The following is a 19,075-nucleotide window of genomic DNA, read 5'->3' on the forward strand; positions in this document are numbered from 1 at the left end:
ACGTCATCGTTTGTTTCCAGGGTAAACTCGGTGTACCTGGAGTTCCTGGATATCCTGGAAGACAAGGACCAAAGGTAAGAGAAGCACAAGCCTTTCATTAGCACTGAATCAGTGGTTGATCCTGATGGAACAGCTGATCCTGACATGTTGGTTTATTTTTAGGGATCTCTTGGATTCCCAGGATTCCCTGGTTCAAACGGCGAGAAGGGAACAAGGGTAAGACGACGTCTCTGTGGAAGACTCAGACATTTAAACTTAACAAGGATAAAATTTCTCAGGTTATAACAAAAGTTCTAATGTTAACTAATGTTTAATGTTAACTGTCTGTCTGATTCTCTTCAGGGTACTTCCGGCAAACCAGGTCCGAGAGGACAGAGAGGCCCGACGGTACTTTTTCTGTTTATTATGCTCAGGGTTTAGAAGCTGCTCTGCTCACAGCGTTAAAGAATAACCTATCAGTACATCACCCATCATCAGTGTAACCTCTGGTGATCAGCAGAAACACAGAGTTGTTTAATTGTTGCTTCATATGATTTGAGTGTATCGTAGTAACTTAACTATACGTGCTGTTTTTGACCATCAGGGCCCCCGAGGGCAGAGAGGGCCGAGGGGGGCCACGGGGAAACCAGGAGCAAAGGTTTGTCTGCACACCTGAAACAAACTGTCCACTCTGTGATTTACTGATGAATCCTGTTTTCACTTCATATTTTACATGAATGTGTGAAAGAAATTACTCGTATCTCATCTTTATATAAATATTTGAACAAAAATGTCAGAGCTGGATTTTTTTAAACTAGACTTGCCTAAAAACCCTCGATGCCATTTGCATTTATTGCTTTTGATTTTTGCCTGTAAATAATTTAAATAAAGAAAAGAAGAGTTTGTATTTAATTCATTCTTCTTTTATTGCTCCTGTCAGGGAACCTCAGGAAGTGATGGACCTCATGGTCCTCCTGGAGAGAGGGTGAGTGTTGAAGTTCACAGAAGTGTGTCCTGCTTGGAAAAACTTACTTTTAAATTTGAGTCGTGTATTTAATGTTCTTACTTTACCACATATGATTTCTCAGGGTTTGCCAGGACCTCAGGGAGCCAATGGTTTCCCCGGACCAAAGGGACCTCCTGTAAGTAAACGTTTTCATTTACGGTTCCTCACAGACTGATTTTAGTAATGTTACAAATTCAGGGTGATATCACTGAGCTATTAATAAAAAAACTGAGGTGCTTTGTACAGTTTGATAAAATTGGTTTATTGTTTTATTACAGGGACCACCAGGAAAGGATGGCCTGCCAGGACATCCCGGACAGAGAGGAGAAGTTGTAAGTTAAATTTGTATTTTTTATTAATTCATTTATTTATTTTTCTTTCTTAGAGGTGCCTCCACCTGAGCTCACTGAGTGGAGCAGGTGGCCCATATGCCTTAAGGCTAATCGATAGATGTGGGTTTTAATCCAGACCACTGACTGCATGTCTTCCTCCCAGCTTTGCTGTCTTCTGTCTGTCTGAAGTATTTAAGTAGTGATCTGAGCGTCTGTGTTTTCTAGATAAACTGTTAACTGAGTTTGTGTCTTGCAGGGTTTCCAAGGTAAAATGGGTCCACCTGGGCCTCCTGGAGTTGTTGGACCTCAGGTGAGTCCATTCATCGTGGTGCACATACTGTTACTGTTACAGTAAATCACATCACGAGCCAACTTACACACTTCACTTCTCCATATTCACACCCTGCTGCTTTGCATTCTTCCTTCCATCATTGCTTTCTTCTTCTCTCAATCCTCTCTATGTCCATCTTCCAGGGCCCATCAGGAGAGACCGGCCCCATGGGCGAGCGTGGCCATCCCGGACCTCTAGGTCCACCTGGTGAGCAGGGGCTTCCTGGTCCCTCGGGGAAAGAGGGCACCAAGGGTGACCCTGGACCCACAGGACGGCCTGGAAAAGATGGTCCTCCAGGACTGAGAGGCTTCCCAGGAGAGAGAGGACTTCCTGGAACCCCTGTGAGTATAAATGATCCAGCATATGTCATCAAGCCAGGATCCAGGTGTTTAAGAAACATTTCTTATCTCAGTCATTAGAATAAGAGTCTGATGATTATTCCTGCATGGTCATTTCTTCCAGGGTGGCGGAGGACTGAAGGGAGGCGAAGGACCTGCTGGACCTCCTGGACCTGCTGTAGGTTTCTGTTCATATTAAAAAACAACTCATTTAAAAAAATGTTCATAGTGCAGAAATAATGGAGGCAAGTCTGGATCTTTCAGTTAAGTGAGGAGAGAACAGCGCGTACTCTGAGTTTGGATGTTAACCATCATTGTATTTGTTTAATTTTTCAAGTCTCTCACTATGAGATAGAAATCTTTTAAAAACTTTTAAAATCTGTTACTCATTCTTCCAACTTAAGAATGAATTATTCACTTAATGAAAACCTGCTGTGGTTGGTGCTGACCTCGTGTATTTCTTAGGGGTCTCCTGGTGAGCGGGGACCAGCTGGTACTGCTGGACCCATCGGACCTCCTGGCAGACCAGGCCCTCAGGGCCCACCTGGACCAGCTGGAGAGAAGGGAGTCCCTGTGAGTCTTCTGGATGTGTTAAACAAATTTAGTCTGTCCAGCTAATGATGAATATCAATTATTAATTTCTGTCTTTCTCCTGCTCAGGGTGAGAAAGGGCCCATTGGCCCAGCAGGTCGGGACGGAGTGCAGGGTCCTGTGGGTCTGCCCGGCCCTGCTGGAACAGCTGGAGTTCCTGGCGAGGACGGAGACAAGGCCAGTAACTCTTAAGTAACAGAGATCACACCTTAGCTAAACTTTTAAGAATCTTTAAAAAGCTGCAGGGTGAATGTTTCACCTCAGCAGGTGGTGCCTGCATGTCAAGAGTCAAAATAGCTCAGAGCGTAAAAATAAAATGAATTTTATTTATTGTTTCAGGGTGAGGTTGGAGAGCCTGGGCAGAAGGGCGCCAAAGGAGCCAAAGGAGAGCATGTGAGTGACTTAAATCAGGGGTTAATATTTACCTCTGATGGTAACGATCAGGATCTAATAATGCTGTTTCTTCCTTAATGATTGTTGTTTCTCTGTGTTCATGTGCTTGTTTCTGGTTATTTGCAGGGTCCTCCTGGTCCACCCGGGCCGCTCGGTCCTGTAGGTCAGCCTGGTCCAGCTGTGAGTAGAAACTCTTTTTTTATTACAAGTGCATGCATTTGATGATGGCTGCAGTTTTTACTTTACAGATTTGATAAAGGTCTTGTTATATGATGAATATACAGGATTGTTCCTGATATGATGAGGAGTTTAGATCCATCCAGTCAGCAGATTAACTGTTCTTATGTCCTGCTTTTGTCCTTGTTCTTCTTCTTCTGTGGTGCAGGGTGCTGATGGAGATCTTGGACCGAGGGGGCAGCAGGGTCCTTTCGGAGCTAAAGGTGACGAGGGAACCCGAGGCTTCCCAGGAGCCCCAGGTCCCATCGGACTCCAGGTAAAAACATGAAAATGTCAAAAAGCAGCAACACTTCCTTTCTTTACGTTGGATTTGATGTAAATACTCGTGCAGTTCGAGCATCGCTCTTGTGCAAAGCTCCTAATCCAGAACTTTGACCTTTGCTCTGCAGGGACTGCCAGGACCATCTGGGGAGAAAGGAGAGACGGGAGATGTTGGACCTATGGTGAGTTTCACAAACACATGAATATTGTAATAACTGGTAATGACGTATGCAACAAAATAAATAAAATGATGATAAAAACCAAATCCTCTTTATGTTTCCAGGGTCCTCCAGGCCCTCCAGGACCCCGTGGCCCTGCTGGACCCAGCGGAGCTGACGTGAGTGTTTGGAGCTTTTACTGAACCTCTGTGAAAATCGCTCCTTTTCTATCAAGTTAATTTTAGCAGATTAAATTCTCATGAAACTCATGTTCAGTGTTAATTAAAGTAGATTATCTGATACTTTTTCCTCCGAGTAACTGTTGATGGAAATTATTTGATCAGTTTTTGTCTGTTTTCAGGGTCCTCAAGGTCCTCCTGGTGGTATTGGTAATCCTGGGGCTGTTGGAGAGAAGGTGCAGTACTGAAGGAATATTTTACAGCTTTGTGTCCAAAAGCAGAAAAACTGGTTTAAAATATGTGATATTTGTTCCACAGGGAGAGCCCGGTGAGGCCGGACCACCTGGAATCGTAGGAGAGGCTGGAAAGAAGGTGAGCGATGTGATCTTAATGCTTTTTTGAGCCGATGCATCAGGAGCTCATGCTGTCACTGATATCTAAATATCATCCATGAGCAAACAAAGAGGTCTGTACTTCTGTGGACAGGGTCCTCGTGGAGAGCGCGGAGAGAAGGGAGAGGCGGGCCAACCTGGAACTGCTGGACCTGCTGGAGGACGAGGAGGACCAGGAGACGACGGGCCCAAAGGAAACCCAGTATGAGAACCGGACACACCAGAACATACACAGACTGCAACACAGATCAGTGACCGCAGATCTCTTTAGTGTGTTTAATCATTGATCTTTTTTTATTAATTTCAGGGTCCTGTTGGTTTCCCTGGTGATCCCGGCCCCCCTGGTGAGGTTGGACCCAGAGTAAGTGTCGTTTTTGAATGATTCACGTTTATTTATTTGCAGAGATGTTAAATGTGGCTCCACAGCTGCCGACAGTTCAGTTCAGCCTCTTCACTGCACGTTTGAGCTTCGTGCTGAACCGAACAACCCAAAGAAAAACCTCTGACATCATCGTCTTTGTTTTTAGGGCCAGGATGGTGCCAAGGGAGAGAGAGGAGAGGACGGAGAAGCAGGAGAACCTGTGAGTAAAAAAGCAGAGATGCAGAAATGAAGGATTAGAAATGATCCAGCTCCTCACCCATATGGAAAAGAAATAGTAAAAACTTATAAAAGAGTCATGAAAGTGGCCACTTTCTCATTACTTTCATATATTGTTTTAGTAAATATCCAAAACAGACAAGTTTCATTTATATAATTTTTCAAGGGATCAAACTTCTCATTCTGCCTCCTATCGCAGGGCACCCCCGGACCTCCTGGTGAGAACGGACCTCCTGGACCCCCAGGAAAGAGGGTAAGATCACTCAGTCTGATGGCAACCTGCTGCTGTGAAAGATCACTTAAGTAACAAGTTTTTCATGCAGCCAATATTTTTTTAATGCTTCCAGCTTTTGAAAAAGGGTGAAAACAATCACAGAGTTTTGCAGTTTGACATTTTATTTACCTGAGCATATAAGGAGACGCAGCCTCGTTGTGTTTACTGACCAGTCATGTTTAGAGTATCATCACCCAAACACCCAACCTGAGCGCAGCATCCTGGACACCATCAAACATTTATTCTGTTTCTTTCCTGCAGTCGTATTTAAATGGCCTCTATTTAAAATACAATTCATTCCTACGATTTAGTGAAATCTTATTAACTTTGAAGGAACACAGTGTTTTATCACTTATGTTCACTGATGCACTGTTACCTCATTTACATGTCAGGGTCCTGCTGGTGCAAGAGGAGCAGAGGGACGTCAGGGAGAGAAGGGAACCAAGGTGAGTCCTTCAGTTACTAAATGATCTGCACAGATCACAGTGAGTATAAGCTCTCAGATGATAAGACGAAACTATGTTTACATCTGATTACTGACCCTTTGTTTCTAATAATGATTCTACAAGAAATGATTAACTCTGTTTTTTCAGATTCTTATCAATCTTATTTTTGTGATGCATAACTTTTACTGATGCAAAGAAGGAATCTTTGAATCGTGTTTCTTTGGCGTCACCTTTCACAGGGAGATCCAGGTGCAGTCGGTCCCCCAGGAAAGACGGGTCCTGTCGGCCCTCAGGGTCAACCAGGAAAACCAGGAACTGAAGGTCTTCGAGGACTCCCAGGATCAGTGGTCAGTTCAGTTTATCAGTCATTTTTGGGTTTTTTCAAACAGCAACTAAACAAATTCACTGTGTGTGACACTTGTTGTTTGATGTGTTGCTGTTCACTCACTAAGTGTGTTAATAATTGTGTTTCAGGGTGGACAAGGATTACCAGGAGCTGCTGGAGAGAAAGGACCGCCTGGACCTTTGGTAAGAGCAAACACAAAGTTTGCACTTGGTGCTCCGTCACGCTGCACTTTGCTCCTGCTGCCTTCTTTAATCCTCCATCTTTCCTCTTCTCGTCTGTCCTCCTGCTTTCATCCTCTTCTTTTCTTATTTCTCTGCTTCTCCTCCTGCAGGGACCGCCTGGTTTGCCCGGCCTGCGTGGAGACCCCGGAGCCAAGGGAGAGAAGGGTCACCAAGGTCTTATCGGTCTCATCGGACCTCCGGGAGAGCAGGGAGAGAAGGGAGACCGAGGCCTTCCTGGGCCTCAGGGATCCTCTGGACCCAAAGGAGAGACCGTAAGTTTGACCTCTGTCACATGATGAAGAGCAGGCAGTGAAACCTTTTATTTTATTTGACTCTTTTTTTTATGGAAATGATTCTCATGTCTTGTAACACAGGGACTTTCTGGAGGCACCGGACCCCTCGGCCCTGCTGGTCCTCCTGGTCTTCCTGTGAGTATTTGTGCTGTTTTATTCCAGGAACATGACGTCATTCTTCCTCCTCCTGCTCCTGAAACCTGTCATTGAAGCCGTTTTATTAAAGTCTGACATCTTTTCCAGGGTCCTCAAGGTATCAAAGGAGCTAAGGGTGCATCTGTGAGTAGCCACGCTAACATGAGTGCAGTGTCAGTAAAATTCAAAGATGAATCGACGTGATGATGTAATGCTTCTTTCCTTTTCCTGCTGGATTTAGGGAGGAGCTGGACCAAAGGGAGAAAAAGGAGTACAAGGACCTCCTGGACCTCCTGTCAGTACTCCACCTTTCTTCATTTAAATCGTCTCCATGTGCTCTCTGAACTGCAGTTAATGATGTAAACTTGCTTCCCAGGGCCCACCTGGTGAGGTCATTCAGCCGCTGCCCATCCAGAGGAGTCCCAAGTCCAAACGCTCCATCGATGCCAGCCAGCTGGCGCCGGAGTTTGACCCTGACATGCCGGCATCTGACACCGCCGGCACAGAGTTCCTGATGGGCAGCGAAGGCATGGAGGAGATCTTTGGCTCTCTCAACTCCCTCCGTCAAGAGATCGAGACGATGCGTTTCCCTCTGGGCACTCAGGACAGCCCCGCGCGCACCTGCCAGGACCTGAACCTCAGCCAGCCGGACCTCAAAGACGGTAACGGAAACAAACCACAAAACCCAAAACAAACCTGGCAGCTGATCCTGGCACTTGTATCAGTACCAGGACGATGATGAATGAACATCTTTAAGAGTCAAAGTCAGACTTTTACATTTTCCCACCTCTTTTCTCTGTCGCCCCCTGCAGGAGAGTACTGGATCGACCCCAATCAGGGCTGCTCCAGAGACTCCTTCAAGGTCTTCTGTAACTTTACTGCTGGAGAGACGTGTTTGTACCCGAGCAAGGACGTCAACACGGTCAGTCCAGCAATCTGGAAAAAACAACAACTGTGTCAAAAAACAGGTTTATTAACTAAACTAATAATAATTTGATTAAATCAACATGTTTGGGTTCCTGAGGCGTTTGTGGTGGTTTCTATTTTCTATTTTCTCATTTATATGTAAAAAACTAAAAAATGATTTAACATTTATAATAAAACTAAGATGTCAGAGCAGTAATGTTGAGGAAATTTGCCGCCCAGGTTAAAAAAAAAGGTGTTTTTATCTGTCTGTGTGAAAACAGAGTTTAAATGAAACTTTAACTATAATGTGTGACGTGGATCATTGTGGTCACAGATGCAGATGAGCTCCTGGGACAAAGAGACTCCAGGATCGTGGTACAGTCAGTTTTCCACTGGTAGTAAGGTTAGTAATTAAATTAGTTTAATAGTTTAGTTCTTGACCTGTTTAACCTTCTTTCCCTCGTTTGTTTGCATCCTTTTCTTTTGCTCTTACACTTTTCCTCCTTGCTGCTTGTTGTCTTATCATTAAATCCTCTCCTCTCCTTTCTCATCCTCCTCCCAGTTCTCCTACGTCGACTCCAACGGTGATCCCGTGGGCGTGGTCCAGCTGGGCTTCCTGCGCCTCTTGAGCGTCCAGGTCCGTCAGAACCTCACCTACCACTGCCACCGCTCCGTGGCCTGGGCCGACCAAAGCGCCGAGAACAACTACCAAAGGGCGCTGCACTTCCTGGGTGCCAACGACGAGGAGCTGAGCTATGAGACCAACCCGTACATCAAAGCCTTGATCGATGGCTGCTCTGTGAGTTCACACACACAAAACTACATCCAGACCTGTTAAAGGCTCCGTGTCACTGAAGGTTATGAGGAGCTGTCACATCTTTCCTCTGGACCATCGTAACCATGTATGATGGACCAGAGTTAGTCTGACACTCATCCAGTCCTAGTAAATTAAGCTTCCTCTTTTTCTGTGATGTTGCAGTCACATTAGAAAAAACAGTGTTTTTAAATTATTGAGCTCTCATTACCTTGGAAATGGTTGCTTTGCAGACAGAGAGCAGGTCTACGACACCTCACAGTCAGTTGAAAACTTCTGTGCAACTTTGGTGCTGCTATAGTTTTTTTAGGACTTTTTTAGCACCACTACTTTGATCTCGTCCAGTTTCCTCAGATTTTTTAAGGACACACTGCACAGCATGCTGAGATATGTTTCCAACTAGTCGCTCTTTGGGAATCACACAATACGATTTTCTGTCTGTTAAAGTGTCATTTTTTTACATTTTTCATAGATTCAGCCAAAGAAATGGAACAAACTGCCTAGAGTTGTCTGTTTTCTGTAGACAGAACACTGATTCATGCTGAGTCAGGTGCCTTTTTTATTCTTGATTGAATGATTGAATGTTTAACACTGGTTTAGCTGGTTTAACACTGATCTATGAACTCTGACCTGTTCCCTCTGAAAATGCTCAGGTACAAGGATGAACTGAAAGTAATGAAAAACTAGACGATGTGCAAAGAAAAACTTAAAACTTAAAAATATAAACCAGAAATGCAACCAGATAAGTCGAGTCTGCTGTTTGCAAAGAAACACAAAACAGAGGAGCTGTGCTCATCGATGCAGACTGACTCAGATTAATTTATTATAATTATTGCAGCATCTGGGCATCTACATCTGTGTTTGTAGATGAACAAAAATTATTGGCAAACCTTCACCAATCTGTCTGAGAGTGACTGCAGTCGGTCCAAGTTGGACTGTGATTGGTTGGAGACATTTCGCCTTACACCAGGCGGTCGCCTTGAGATCAAAAACATTCAATCATAAGTTGAGAGCAGCTGCTTTTTTACTTATTGTCACAAAGAGGTTGGAGTTTTATGTCGTGTGACTGAGCTGTTGGAGAAAGCACGAGAGTTTAACCGCACACTGTCACGTTCCTCATCAATAACAGACAGTTTTTCATTTCATGGGATCTTTGGGGTTGTAGAATCGCCGTGCTTTCGAGTTGATTTATATTTGAGAACGATCACTAATCACACTATGATGACAAACGGTTTCACATGTAGCTCCAAAACACAAGAGGAACATTTAGAGGATTTTATGAAGTGTTTAGCTGTTTGTTTTTGAGCAGGTGCAACAGGAGAGTTTGTTTTATATAAAGAGAAGAACCACGTCTGCTCTAACTTCAGCCTAATGTGCCAACTTACACAAACTTTATAAACCTTTTTCATTTTGTGGTTTCCTGACGTTTGTGTCTCTGTGTCTCTCCTCAGTATCGTAAGGGCTTCGACAGGACGGTCCTGGAGATCAGCACGCCACAGCTGGAGCATCTTCCTCTGCGGGATATCAAGGTGTCAGACTTTGGGGAGAAAAACCAGCAGTTTGGTTTTGAAGTGGGACCTGTTTGTTTCCAAGCCTAAGAACACAAACACACACAATACATGCAAACACACACACACTTAGAGACACACTTATATATGAAAAAAACATTCATGCCCAGTAATTTGTAAATTAATTTGTAAATGATATAAAACACACACACACACACACACACACTACATATACATGCAGTTGTTGTGAGACAAACACGCGCTCACAGTAAAGTGCGTGCCCGGGGAAACCAACATCCTCCCAACAATTAATGGACGTCACAAAAACAAAAAAAAGAGGAGAGAAATCTGAAAAACTCGCGGAGAGGAGACCTTCGACCCGCCGCGAGAGACGAAGATAAAGCCAGGAGGGAGCGTCCTTCAACATAAAACAGTGTTTTCTTTAACGTCACCGACCTGAGAGCGAGCCGGCAACCTGAGGTCTGATGCCCCTCTACCTCCCCATCCAACATCTCCTCCCAGAAACGGGTCACACTCATTCCCACTTCTTTAATCTACATTCACTCTGCAGGCAGCATGACTGACGGTCGCTCAGGCTGTGAGAGGCTCCCGTGCAGCCGCCTTTATCTGTGATGCAGTTAAAATCACATGAAAGCAAAACAGGAGACAAACCATAAAAGAACAGCCAGAGGTCAGAAACGTTCCCCTGAGCTGTAGATGAAGCTCTTTGTGAGGTCATCAGGGGCGACTCTTCAGCCATGCTGTTTACAGAGCAACATTCAGATCTTTTTACACTTTAAGGAACCAAAGAATTAACGACACCGGCAGAAACACAGGGAACTGAGCACCGAGGTTAACGTGTGGCGAGGTGCAGGACAATCCCTCCTCCACCCGAGAGGAGCGAGACCGCGCTGAGCCGATGTGATGCATGCACGAGGCAGGAGAGACGTGTGATCAGTGAAATCAAAGCCATTCATTTTGTAAACTGTGCTAAATGCAGTGCTGTTGTATTTGCATGCTGCTGGTGACCTGATTCTTTAAATCACTCCTCACCGAGGCCGCTAACACCACGCCGCTCCGGTGTTTGCTGAGTCTGGACTCTTTGTTGTTTTCCATCAGTGTTTAAACATGTCTGAGCTTCAGAGATTCCTCCTGTTTTTCCTGCAGCAGCAAATAAAAATGCACGCTTTTACTGACCTGTGTGGTAAGGTGCTAATTACACAAACGTGTCAAAGGTGTAGTGTCCACTCCGACTCCTTCCTGTAGTCTCTTCTAATTCATGAAGCTTGTACCTGGGGAAGATGTGCATTACATACCATTTGTACAGAAATAGTGATATTCTATTGTATTTATTTAAAACTAACAGGGTGCTTTGAGATTAAAAAAACAAGAACCAACCAATATTTCAGTCACATGTGGTTTGTATTTATTTCCTGCAGCTGACACTTGAAGGTCAAACTCACCGCGGTGCTCCGCCCTGTTCAAACTCCTTTTGTACGGAATAAAAATAAGAATCTGTGGCCACACGTTACTGTAAGATCCCGTCTTAGTGTTTGCATCGACTGTACTGTGCTGTTACATCCTGCTTCCACTGTAATGATTAAACGGTGACTCTCCACCTCTGTCACGTCCCTGTCCTTGCTGCTGTTTCACTTGTTGGCTTTTGCAGGTTTGCAATCGCGGAACAACTTTTTACTTAAAGTCTGCATCGATCTGAGCTGTGATGGTAAAGATACTGAACCACCACGGGGGAGAGAGAGGCTGTGAGAGAGGCAGGGGGGCGAAGGTCGTCCGCCTCCGTGGGATGGAAAGTGAAAAATGATGGGGCGATTTAATTCTGGGGTTCTGGTTTTATTTGTTTGTGCTTTTTTAAATATATATATAGCAGGAAACCGGAGGGTGGATGACCGAAAAACCCAAAACCAAAAAAATCTGCCCTCCTCCAGAGAGAATGACCTCAACTATTTGTTTGTTTTTATTGTGTTGAAGCCGTTTCAACATAAAAATATGGTGCTGAAAAAAGAAAAAAGTATTTTATAATGTCTGTAAGTAATTTTTTTAAATTCTTGTTTCTGTAATATATAATCTTTTTAAAAAGAGCTGCTTGACTCTTGTTTTTCTTCCAAACTGCTGTCATGATTTTACTACATAAGGCCACAAGGTGTCGCTATTTGTCAAAGTACTTGTTCATAGGCAACAACATAGGGAACACTGTCTATTAATAATGTATTTTAAATGCTTTATTATTTAGCAGTTTAAAGAGCTCTACAGGTTTTCTTGGTAATTATGTTTTTATTTCTGTGCATTTTTTAATTTATCTTCTGGATCAGCTTCATGTTTTGTTTTTTGACTTACTTTAATGTATTTTCCCCAAATCCTTAGTAGCATAATCTGCATTGGTGACAATATTAATTTATGTCTTGGTAATATAACAAAATATCCTTAACTTCAAATTGTTTATGTGCTCTCCATTAAATATTTATTATGGTCTACTTTAGTGATTGCTGTTTCTATTTGTTACTAGAAGGTGAAACAGCGACATCTTGTGGCCATTCTGAAATTATGCTCCCGTTTCCTGTCTTTATTTAGATCAGCATCAGTTCGGTTTCATCACTAGTCACAGACCTTTAAAAAACTGGGATTAACTCGTTAACCTCGTTAGCTTAACTTTGTTCTCTGCAAGTAATTATTTCAAAATGCTTTCAGACATTTTATGTGTTTGAGTAAAAGACAGGATTGTTTGAGAGCTGCTAGCTTCACTTTTTATAAAGACAAAAACAGAAACCTCAGTTTTTCTTTGCTCGAGTGTTTTGCAGACAGATTTTGGCATCGTTATTGTTTTTCTCTCCTCCTCTCAGCGGCTGTATTTAAACTTCTAAAACCAAGACAAGCCCAGCTGTGTCACTCAGAGGGGGACGTAATGTGCTGCTACGTCGTCTTTGAGATTATGGGTCCTGTTTCCAAACTCACATGTTTAGCTGAGAAACAGCATCTGCTGAAGACGACTCAAAGTGAAAACTGCTCTGGTTTCAACAATAAAAGACAGAAAAACTGCAGCACAGACGGAGCAAAGATGCTTCCGATTATGAAACAAACAGCCCTGAAAGGCCTGCAGCACCTCGGCTCACAGCTCAGAGTTAAACACCTGCAACATCTGAGGACGCTCAGCCTTCAGGTTCAAACTGTGTGTGCTGACCTTTGACCTCCAACAATGTTTTTAAAGCCAGAGTTATTATGTAAACCTTCTCAGAGAAGACAGGAAGCCTGAGGAGGCTCTGGTGGTGATGATGGTGTGGAGACACTAAAAACTAAAACAAGCATCTGGTTCAAACCAGCTGTGCCCCAAAAACACACAAACATGTTAAAAGTTTTTTAAAGCTTCATTCAGATTCAACATTACATCCTAGTTTATTAAGACAACATGTGACAGGTTCACATCAAAATTACAAAAACATTCACGCAATCAAAATCAGAGTCAAAAAATAATAATTACGTAGAAACTAGTCTCACGGTCTTCAGTCGCGCGCTCGCCGGACGGCTGATTTAACCCATGAAAAGTCCGCCTGACAAAGAAAGACGAGTCCTGATGTGTTGGGATTCTCGTTAAACTGAAAACATTTGTCATGTGAAATGAAAAGTTTATAGAGAAACTGCACCTGTCACTTCGATGCTGGCTCCGGTGATGTACTGAGAGTCGTCCGAGGCGAGGAAGGCGCAGACATCAGCGACCTCTGGAGGACACAAAGAGCCCATCAGCTGATCTTTTTAATGAATTAACTTTAGTTTGTTTTATGAGGCCATGCAAACGTTCACCTTCATGCTACCAACGTTTGCTGAGTTACAGCTGTCAGAGAGCACCGGCTGGGCTGAAATTATGCATTTTTCAATATGCATTATTTGTTTCAGCATTTTTGAGCCCTCTAAACTTTTTTTTCAGAATTGAAAAACACATTTGTTTGAAAAAGTTCAACTCGTCAATCATTGTTTCCCCTCTGTGAGTGTCACAGTGTCAACATCATCCTAATGAAGCAGTGTAACAGAAACAGGTGTTTGATCTGTTTCTCGTGATTCTCTGAGAAAAACGCAAAAAAGTGGATTTTGTCTGTATTTTGAACGGTTGTGTGTGTGACACAGTTTCAGTGTGACTCCTGTTTTCTAACACAGTCCTATTTTAACACTCGTTAAAGTGGCTGATGACTCTAAAATGCAGTAACACTGATGTTCTCATGTTCCATATATATGTTTGGATAAATCACACTCATCCAACAGCTTTGTGTTCATTTAAACGCAGCTGGTGTCGGTGTGAGCAGAACGACACATGTATGAATCTGATGTCCTGGATGAAGAATGACAGTGAAAAGCATCAGTGATGTGAAACTGACCCGCCGGCTCGCCCATCCGTCCCAGAGGCACCAAGGACTCGATCTGAAACACAAACATGGCTGCAGCTTCACTGAGGAGCAGGAAGTAAATAAATATGTTGGCAGCTTTGGTCTGTGTGTGTGTGTGTGTGTGTGTGTGTGTGTGTGTGTGTGTGTGTGTGTGTGTGTGTGTGTGTGTTGTACCTTGCTAATAACCTTCTCTGGCACTTTATCTGTCATTGGAGTCGTAATGAACCCCGGCAGCACGCAGTTACAGCGAATCCCAAACCTGGCGGGAGAGAGGCGGAGACACAGGTGAGTTTCCGGTCAGCTCATGCGCGTCGCTGCATCACTTTGTTTTACCTGCTGAGCTCTTTGGCGGCGGTCCTTGTTAGACCCTCGACTCCAGCTTTAGAGGCAGCGTAGTTAGCCTGACCGACGTTTCCTACCTGCAAACAACAACCACAACACAGACATGAGATAAAGGCCCCACAGAGAGAGGAACACCTGCAGTGGTTTTTAAAGCTCCTTCTGGACGCAATATCTTTCATGCGTCTTTTACTTTGAAAACTTCAAGGCAACAAAAACTTGGACATCATCTGCAGGATCATGCACTGCACTTTTACCTGAAGCCAGCACAAACACAAGATCCAATTCTGAGTTGGAGCTTTTATTTACACAAATATATCAATTAAGATGTAAAAATAAAATGCAAATACAATTAATTTCAAACAGATGCGAAGAAACTCAAAAAAAAGTCAAGCAGGAAAATAAACTGATGCTGAAACTGTCGTGACTCGATCGTCTCACAGGACACTGAATGCATCTCGACTAGAGTGGAGCTACAGGACGAGTCACTGCTGAGACTTCAGTCTGCTGTCAGCTCAGCTTCATTCTCAGAGTAAAAAATCAGAGTTTCATTAATAACGTGCAGGTTTGGAACCAGAGACATAAACAGGACAGTTTACAGAACTGTAAACTCAAAGCCTGCCCACAGGTTTATGTTCAGGTGTTTTTTTACTTCTGTGTGTGTAAACAGAATAATGACCAATGAGATTTTTTTTCTGCCATTAATTCTTTTTATCATTTTATTTTCTCCCTTTAAATTAAACTAAAGAACAAAAATCTCCAACTTTGACTCATTTTTTTATGTTTCTGTACAAAACTGTGACCCAAACCGTGCCTGCTCATATCTCACCTTTCCCACGATGCTGCCCACAGTAATGATGGATCCTTTGGGCGCTCCACAGGCCACCAGAGCCTGAGCGACCGCCTGAGTGATCAAGAATGAACCCTGGGAGAGAAAAATGAAAAATGAATCCTTTCACTCTGATCTAACACAAGATTCAAATATATTTTTACCTGTGAGCTCGAGTGGATTTAATCACTAACAGGAAACAAATAAACAGCCCGTCACTGTTCTGCTGTTCACATCATTTTAAACTGTGTTCAGTCGTCTCTCAGCCTGCAGTGTGAGATGGAGGAGAAGCTGCCAGGTGTCAGCGCCGCCTACCTTCAGGTTGATCTGGATGACTTTATCAAACTGCTCCTCCTCCATGTTGAGCAGGAAGTCGTCCTGAGTGATGCCGGCTGCGTTCACGCACACCGAGGGAGGCTGGAAGTACCGAGTCTGCAGGAGGAACGAGCTTACGTTAAAGAAGGAGGAGGAGAAGACGAACGCGCAGCAGGAGCGTTGTTCTCACCTGCACGCTCGTTACCAGCTTCTTGATGCTCTCTTTAGACGACACGTCCACTACAGCCGCCGTGTGGACCTGACCTCTGAGGTCGCTCTGCAGACTCCCCAGCGTCTCATTGGCCGACTCCTCGCTGATGTCAGCGACCACCACGGAGGCGCCCTCAGAGGCCAAACGCTGGCACACCGCCCGCCCGATCCCACTGCCTCCACCTGGGTGGGAAGAGAGGAGCGTGAAGTCAGAGCAGGAGCAGAGAGGAGGAAACAGCAGCCTGAGACGCTGCTGTCTGAGGCGTCAGGAGCTCAGGTTGTTTCTGAAATGAAAACAAAAGTCCCCACAAAAACATCTGGACTAGAGTTAGTCGTGAAAACACGACTGCAGGGCTCTCAGGTCCGCGCAAAGCTTCCTGCTCTGATTAAACATCCACGTTTAATAGTTTAGGAGCTGCCTGCCTGGAAATGAACGTTTCTGATGTTTGTGTTTCCTGTTTTAAAATGAAAGGTTGCGATTTACTACAAATGACTTAAACACGAGGAGCAAAGGACAGGAAACTAACCTGAGCTACGATAAAAAACATTATCTCCACTAAAACACAATATGAACTCACATTTTCTCCACAGGTGAAATTTATTATGCATCAGATGTTGAGCTGGAGCCTAAATTTTAATCTCTTTATAACCTGCAAGCAGCCTAAACTCTGAATAATTAATTAGTGTGCATTAAAAATAATGTATTGTTATCTTTGGGAATATTTGCTAGAGAAACTGACCGGAAGAAGGAGTGGGCTATATGAACGATCCTTTCCTGTCGTCAGTTTATTCCACGGCAACAATAACCGAGCTGCACAGATGCGTCTAATTACATATGAATCAGCTGCTGAATACTTTGAACAGCTTCACATGATACAAAATAAATCTCCTTAGTCTGAACGTCAGCCTGAAACTTCACAGCTCCTCTGAACTCGCAGAGAAGTTTAACGAAGCGCGAGTTTCCTTCAGCTGCGGAGATAACGGAGAAAACCTCTCCCGGTTTAACGGAGCAAAAACATCTGAGACAAAAAGAAACGGTCGGGTTTATTTCTCTGTGAAGGATCCATAATAAAACATAAACTAACCGGTGACCAGCGTCAACCTTGAGATGAGCCTTGTGGCAGCCGCCATGACAGTTTGCTGTTGTTGTAGTTTCAGGTTTGTCCATCAGGCGGCGATAAAAAACGATGAAAAAAGGTAAACAGTGTTTAATGTAATGACCAAAACCCAACATCATCAATGAAAGAATAAAAGCCAATACAGGCATTTTATTTTGAAATCGATACCGGTGTTGGGCCAAAAAGTGACCGTCTATCAAAAATGTTGTGTATGTTTTTTTATGTGTAACATCTTTACCTAAAATGTCAAATAGACTGTAGTCAACAGGATTTACACAAAACAAATAAATGCCCTGTTTTTAGGCAACTTTATGACTGTATGATTATTGTTTCTACATTATAATCAATCCAAACTTTTGGACACTTTTATGTTATATTTGTTGTTATTTCACTCTTAACAAAGAAATTTCCTTCATAACATGTTTCACAGATTATAGTCTAACATGTCATTTACAGCTGTTTAAATACCGGGGATCACGGAGAAGGGTCTAACACTGCAGCCACTGTGGAGCGCCACAGAAAGCGGAAACACGTCACCACCACAGTAGGCAGAAACACGTGACTTGCAAACCGCGCAAGTGGATCGTAAAGGTTGGAACAGAGTCATTCACCGTTAGTAGGAATCAACAAGTCCGCTTACACTGATCATGCGTTACAACATGGGAATATTTTAAAACGGTCATTTTTAAACTTGTAATTTTTGCTCCATGCAGAGAAACACAGATATGTTTGTTTCCTGGCTCTGGTTTAAGTAAGACAGCTGGAGTCTTTAAACCACATTTTGCATTAAAATATGATTTATTGTTGGCATCAGAGATGGAAAGAAACGAAGTAGAAATACTTTGTTACTGTACTTTACTAGACTTTTGGGGTATCTGTCCTTTACTTCGCTACTTTTTTGTGCCTACTTTCTACTTTTACTTTACCTTACTTTATACTTTTGTACTTTACGTATGTTTTGGAGCCTGTACTTTTTACTTCCACTTGAGTAAAAACATGAGTCAATAGTTTTACAAGAGTATTTTTAAACAGAGGTATCTATACTTTTACTTGAGTAAAGAAAAATGTGTTCTTTTGACACCTATGTAGCGGTCACTTTTAAATGTATATGTTTTTTGCTTCTTATTGAACAAATTCACTTCACTACTTTTCACTGTCTGTAACATCAATGTAAATTGTTCCATTTACTGCACATTGCACTTTATTCATGTCTTTTATTGCCCGGTTAGTTAGTTTAGTTAGCCTTTATTAAATTGTATGTCAATACATACATATGTCACAAATAAAAGTATCTTGTAAAGTATCTTTTTGTAAAGACTTTTCTCCCCAAATCTATTACATGCTAAGTGTAACGTGTTATTTCTGCTGAAACCTAAACTGTTTTTTTTTTTTTACATGCAAAATGTTTTTATCTCATAATTTCAACTTAATCTGTTGTCTAGTATATTTTCTCTGCTCCGTCAATGTGGTCAAAACGCAATTTAATTTTCGCTATTAAAATCACACGTTTCCGCCTACGGTGGAGCTCCTCACCTTACAGTGGGTAAAGCCAGGTGCGCTTGTGGTTGCCACAATACCGGAAGTATTTACATGTGGCAGGATACCAGTGGTGTAAATACTTATTGTGGCCACTGGAGGGCAGTCAATCTCTGTTATCAGTCTGTTCAATTCAATTTTATTTATACAGCACCAAATCACAACAACAGTCACCTTAAGGCGCTTTATATTGTAACCTAGACCCAACAATCATATGACCCCCTATGAGCAAGCACTTTGGCGACAGTGGGAAGGAAAAACTCCCTTTTAACAGGAAGAAACCTCTGACAGAACCAGGCTCAGGGAGGGGCGGAGCCATCTGCTACGACCGGTTGGAGTGAGAGAAGGAAGACAGGATAAAGACATGCTGTGGAAGAGAGACAGAGATTAATAACAGGTATGATTCAATGCAGAGAGGTCTGTTAACACATAGTGAGTGAGAAAGATGACTGAAGAAGAAACACTCAACGCATCAGTCTACACCGCAGTGAGAACTCAGTAACGTTTATAGTTTAGAATATAGTTAATTTTCCTTATTTACTGGGTAGATTTATTTAAATATTCTCATTAAATATCTTATGATCAGTAAATCTGACACT

At 43.0% G+C, this 19,075-nt stretch overlaps 2 protein-coding genes across 8 annotated transcripts in view; one reads left to right on the forward strand and one right to left on the reverse strand.

The window, feature by feature from the left end:
• Positions 1-10,065, forward strand: part of col11a2 (collagen, type XI, alpha 2) — a 39,581-nt gene extending 29,516 nt beyond the window's left edge. For all 6 annotated transcript variants that reach the window (XM_040041179.1, XM_040041177.1, XM_040041176.1 and 3 more), the window contains 35 exons: positions 21-74; positions 163-216; positions 343-387; positions 584-637; positions 920-964; positions 1,068-1,121; positions 1,264-1,317; positions 1,574-1,627; positions 1,792-1,989; positions 2,111-2,164; positions 2,452-2,559; positions 2,647-2,754; positions 2,917-2,970; positions 3,097-3,150; positions 3,356-3,463; positions 3,597-3,650; positions 3,752-3,805; positions 3,988-4,041; positions 4,124-4,177; positions 4,292-4,399; positions 4,505-4,558; positions 4,725-4,778; positions 4,995-5,048; positions 5,462-5,515; positions 5,755-5,862; positions 5,990-6,043; positions 6,193-6,354; positions 6,457-6,510; positions 6,619-6,654; positions 6,752-6,805; positions 6,887-7,172; positions 7,323-7,432; positions 7,751-7,819; positions 7,979-8,215; positions 9,682-10,065. In XM_040041179.1, the coding sequence (XP_039897113.1) occupies positions 21-74; positions 163-216; positions 343-387; positions 584-637; positions 920-964; positions 1,068-1,121; positions 1,264-1,317; positions 1,574-1,627; positions 1,792-1,989; positions 2,111-2,164; positions 2,452-2,559; positions 2,647-2,754; positions 2,917-2,970; positions 3,097-3,150; positions 3,356-3,463; positions 3,597-3,650; positions 3,752-3,805; positions 3,988-4,041; positions 4,124-4,177; positions 4,292-4,399; positions 4,505-4,558; positions 4,725-4,778; positions 4,995-5,048; positions 5,462-5,515; positions 5,755-5,862; positions 5,990-6,043; positions 6,193-6,354; positions 6,457-6,510; positions 6,619-6,654; positions 6,752-6,805; positions 6,887-7,172; positions 7,323-7,432; positions 7,751-7,819; positions 7,979-8,215; positions 9,682-9,828 (2,955 nt within the window). In that variant the 3' untranslated portion in view covers positions 9,829-10,065. The remainder of the gene's footprint in view (positions 1-20; positions 75-162; positions 217-342; positions 388-583; positions 638-919; positions 965-1,067; positions 1,122-1,263; positions 1,318-1,573; positions 1,628-1,791; positions 1,990-2,110; positions 2,165-2,451; positions 2,560-2,646; positions 2,755-2,916; positions 2,971-3,096; positions 3,151-3,355; positions 3,464-3,596; positions 3,651-3,751; positions 3,806-3,987; positions 4,042-4,123; positions 4,178-4,291; positions 4,400-4,504; positions 4,559-4,724; positions 4,779-4,994; positions 5,049-5,461; positions 5,516-5,754; positions 5,863-5,989; positions 6,044-6,192; positions 6,355-6,456; positions 6,511-6,618; positions 6,655-6,751; positions 6,806-6,886; positions 7,173-7,322; positions 7,433-7,750; positions 7,820-7,978; positions 8,216-9,681) is intronic.
• Positions 10,066-13,106: 3,041 nt separating this feature from the next.
• On the reverse strand, positions 13,107-16,959 carry hsd17b8 (hydroxysteroid (17-beta) dehydrogenase 8). 2 transcript variants are annotated; one of them, XM_040041229.1, is made up of 9 exons: positions 16,908-16,959; positions 15,803-16,005; positions 15,613-15,729; positions 15,298-15,393; positions 14,463-14,548; positions 14,304-14,388; positions 14,121-14,163; positions 13,395-13,469; positions 13,107-13,301 (listed from the first exon to the last, which is right to left on the reverse strand). In XM_040041229.1, the coding sequence occupies exons 1-9, from the start codon at positions 16,951-16,953 to the stop codon at positions 13,282-13,284; spliced, it is 771 nt and encodes a 256-aa protein (XP_039897163.1). In that variant the 5' UTR covers positions 16,954-16,959; the 3' UTR covers positions 13,107-13,281. The 2 variants fall into 2 exon arrangements, with proteins under 2 accessions (XP_039897163.1, XP_039897164.1); XM_040041230.1 differs by lacking the exon at positions 16,908-16,959 and adding an exon at positions 16,401-16,446.
• Between the last annotated feature and the right edge of the window lie 2,116 nt (positions 16,960-19,075).

Source organism: Simochromis diagramma, unplaced genomic scaffold (assembly GCF_900408965.1).
Source record: "Simochromis diagramma unplaced genomic scaffold, fSimDia1.1 OVJJ01000536.1, whole genome shotgun sequence".
Lineage (NCBI taxonomy): Eukaryota > Metazoa > Chordata > Actinopteri > Cichliformes > Cichlidae > Simochromis > Simochromis diagramma.

Coding starts and splice junctions, on each gene's coding strand:
- hsd17b8 (XM_040041229.1), bottom strand. CDS start 16,953: ATGGCGGCTGCCACAAGGCTCATCTCAAGGTTGACGCTGGTCACCG. Junction 15,730..15,802: donor AGCTGGTAACGAGCGTGCAG/GTGAGAACAACG, acceptor TTCCTCCTGCAG/ACTCGGTACTTCCAGCCTCC. Junction 13,302..13,394: donor AGCCAGCATCGAAGTGACAG/GTGCAGTTTCTC, acceptor TTTCTTTGTCAG/GCGGACTTTTCATGGGTTAA.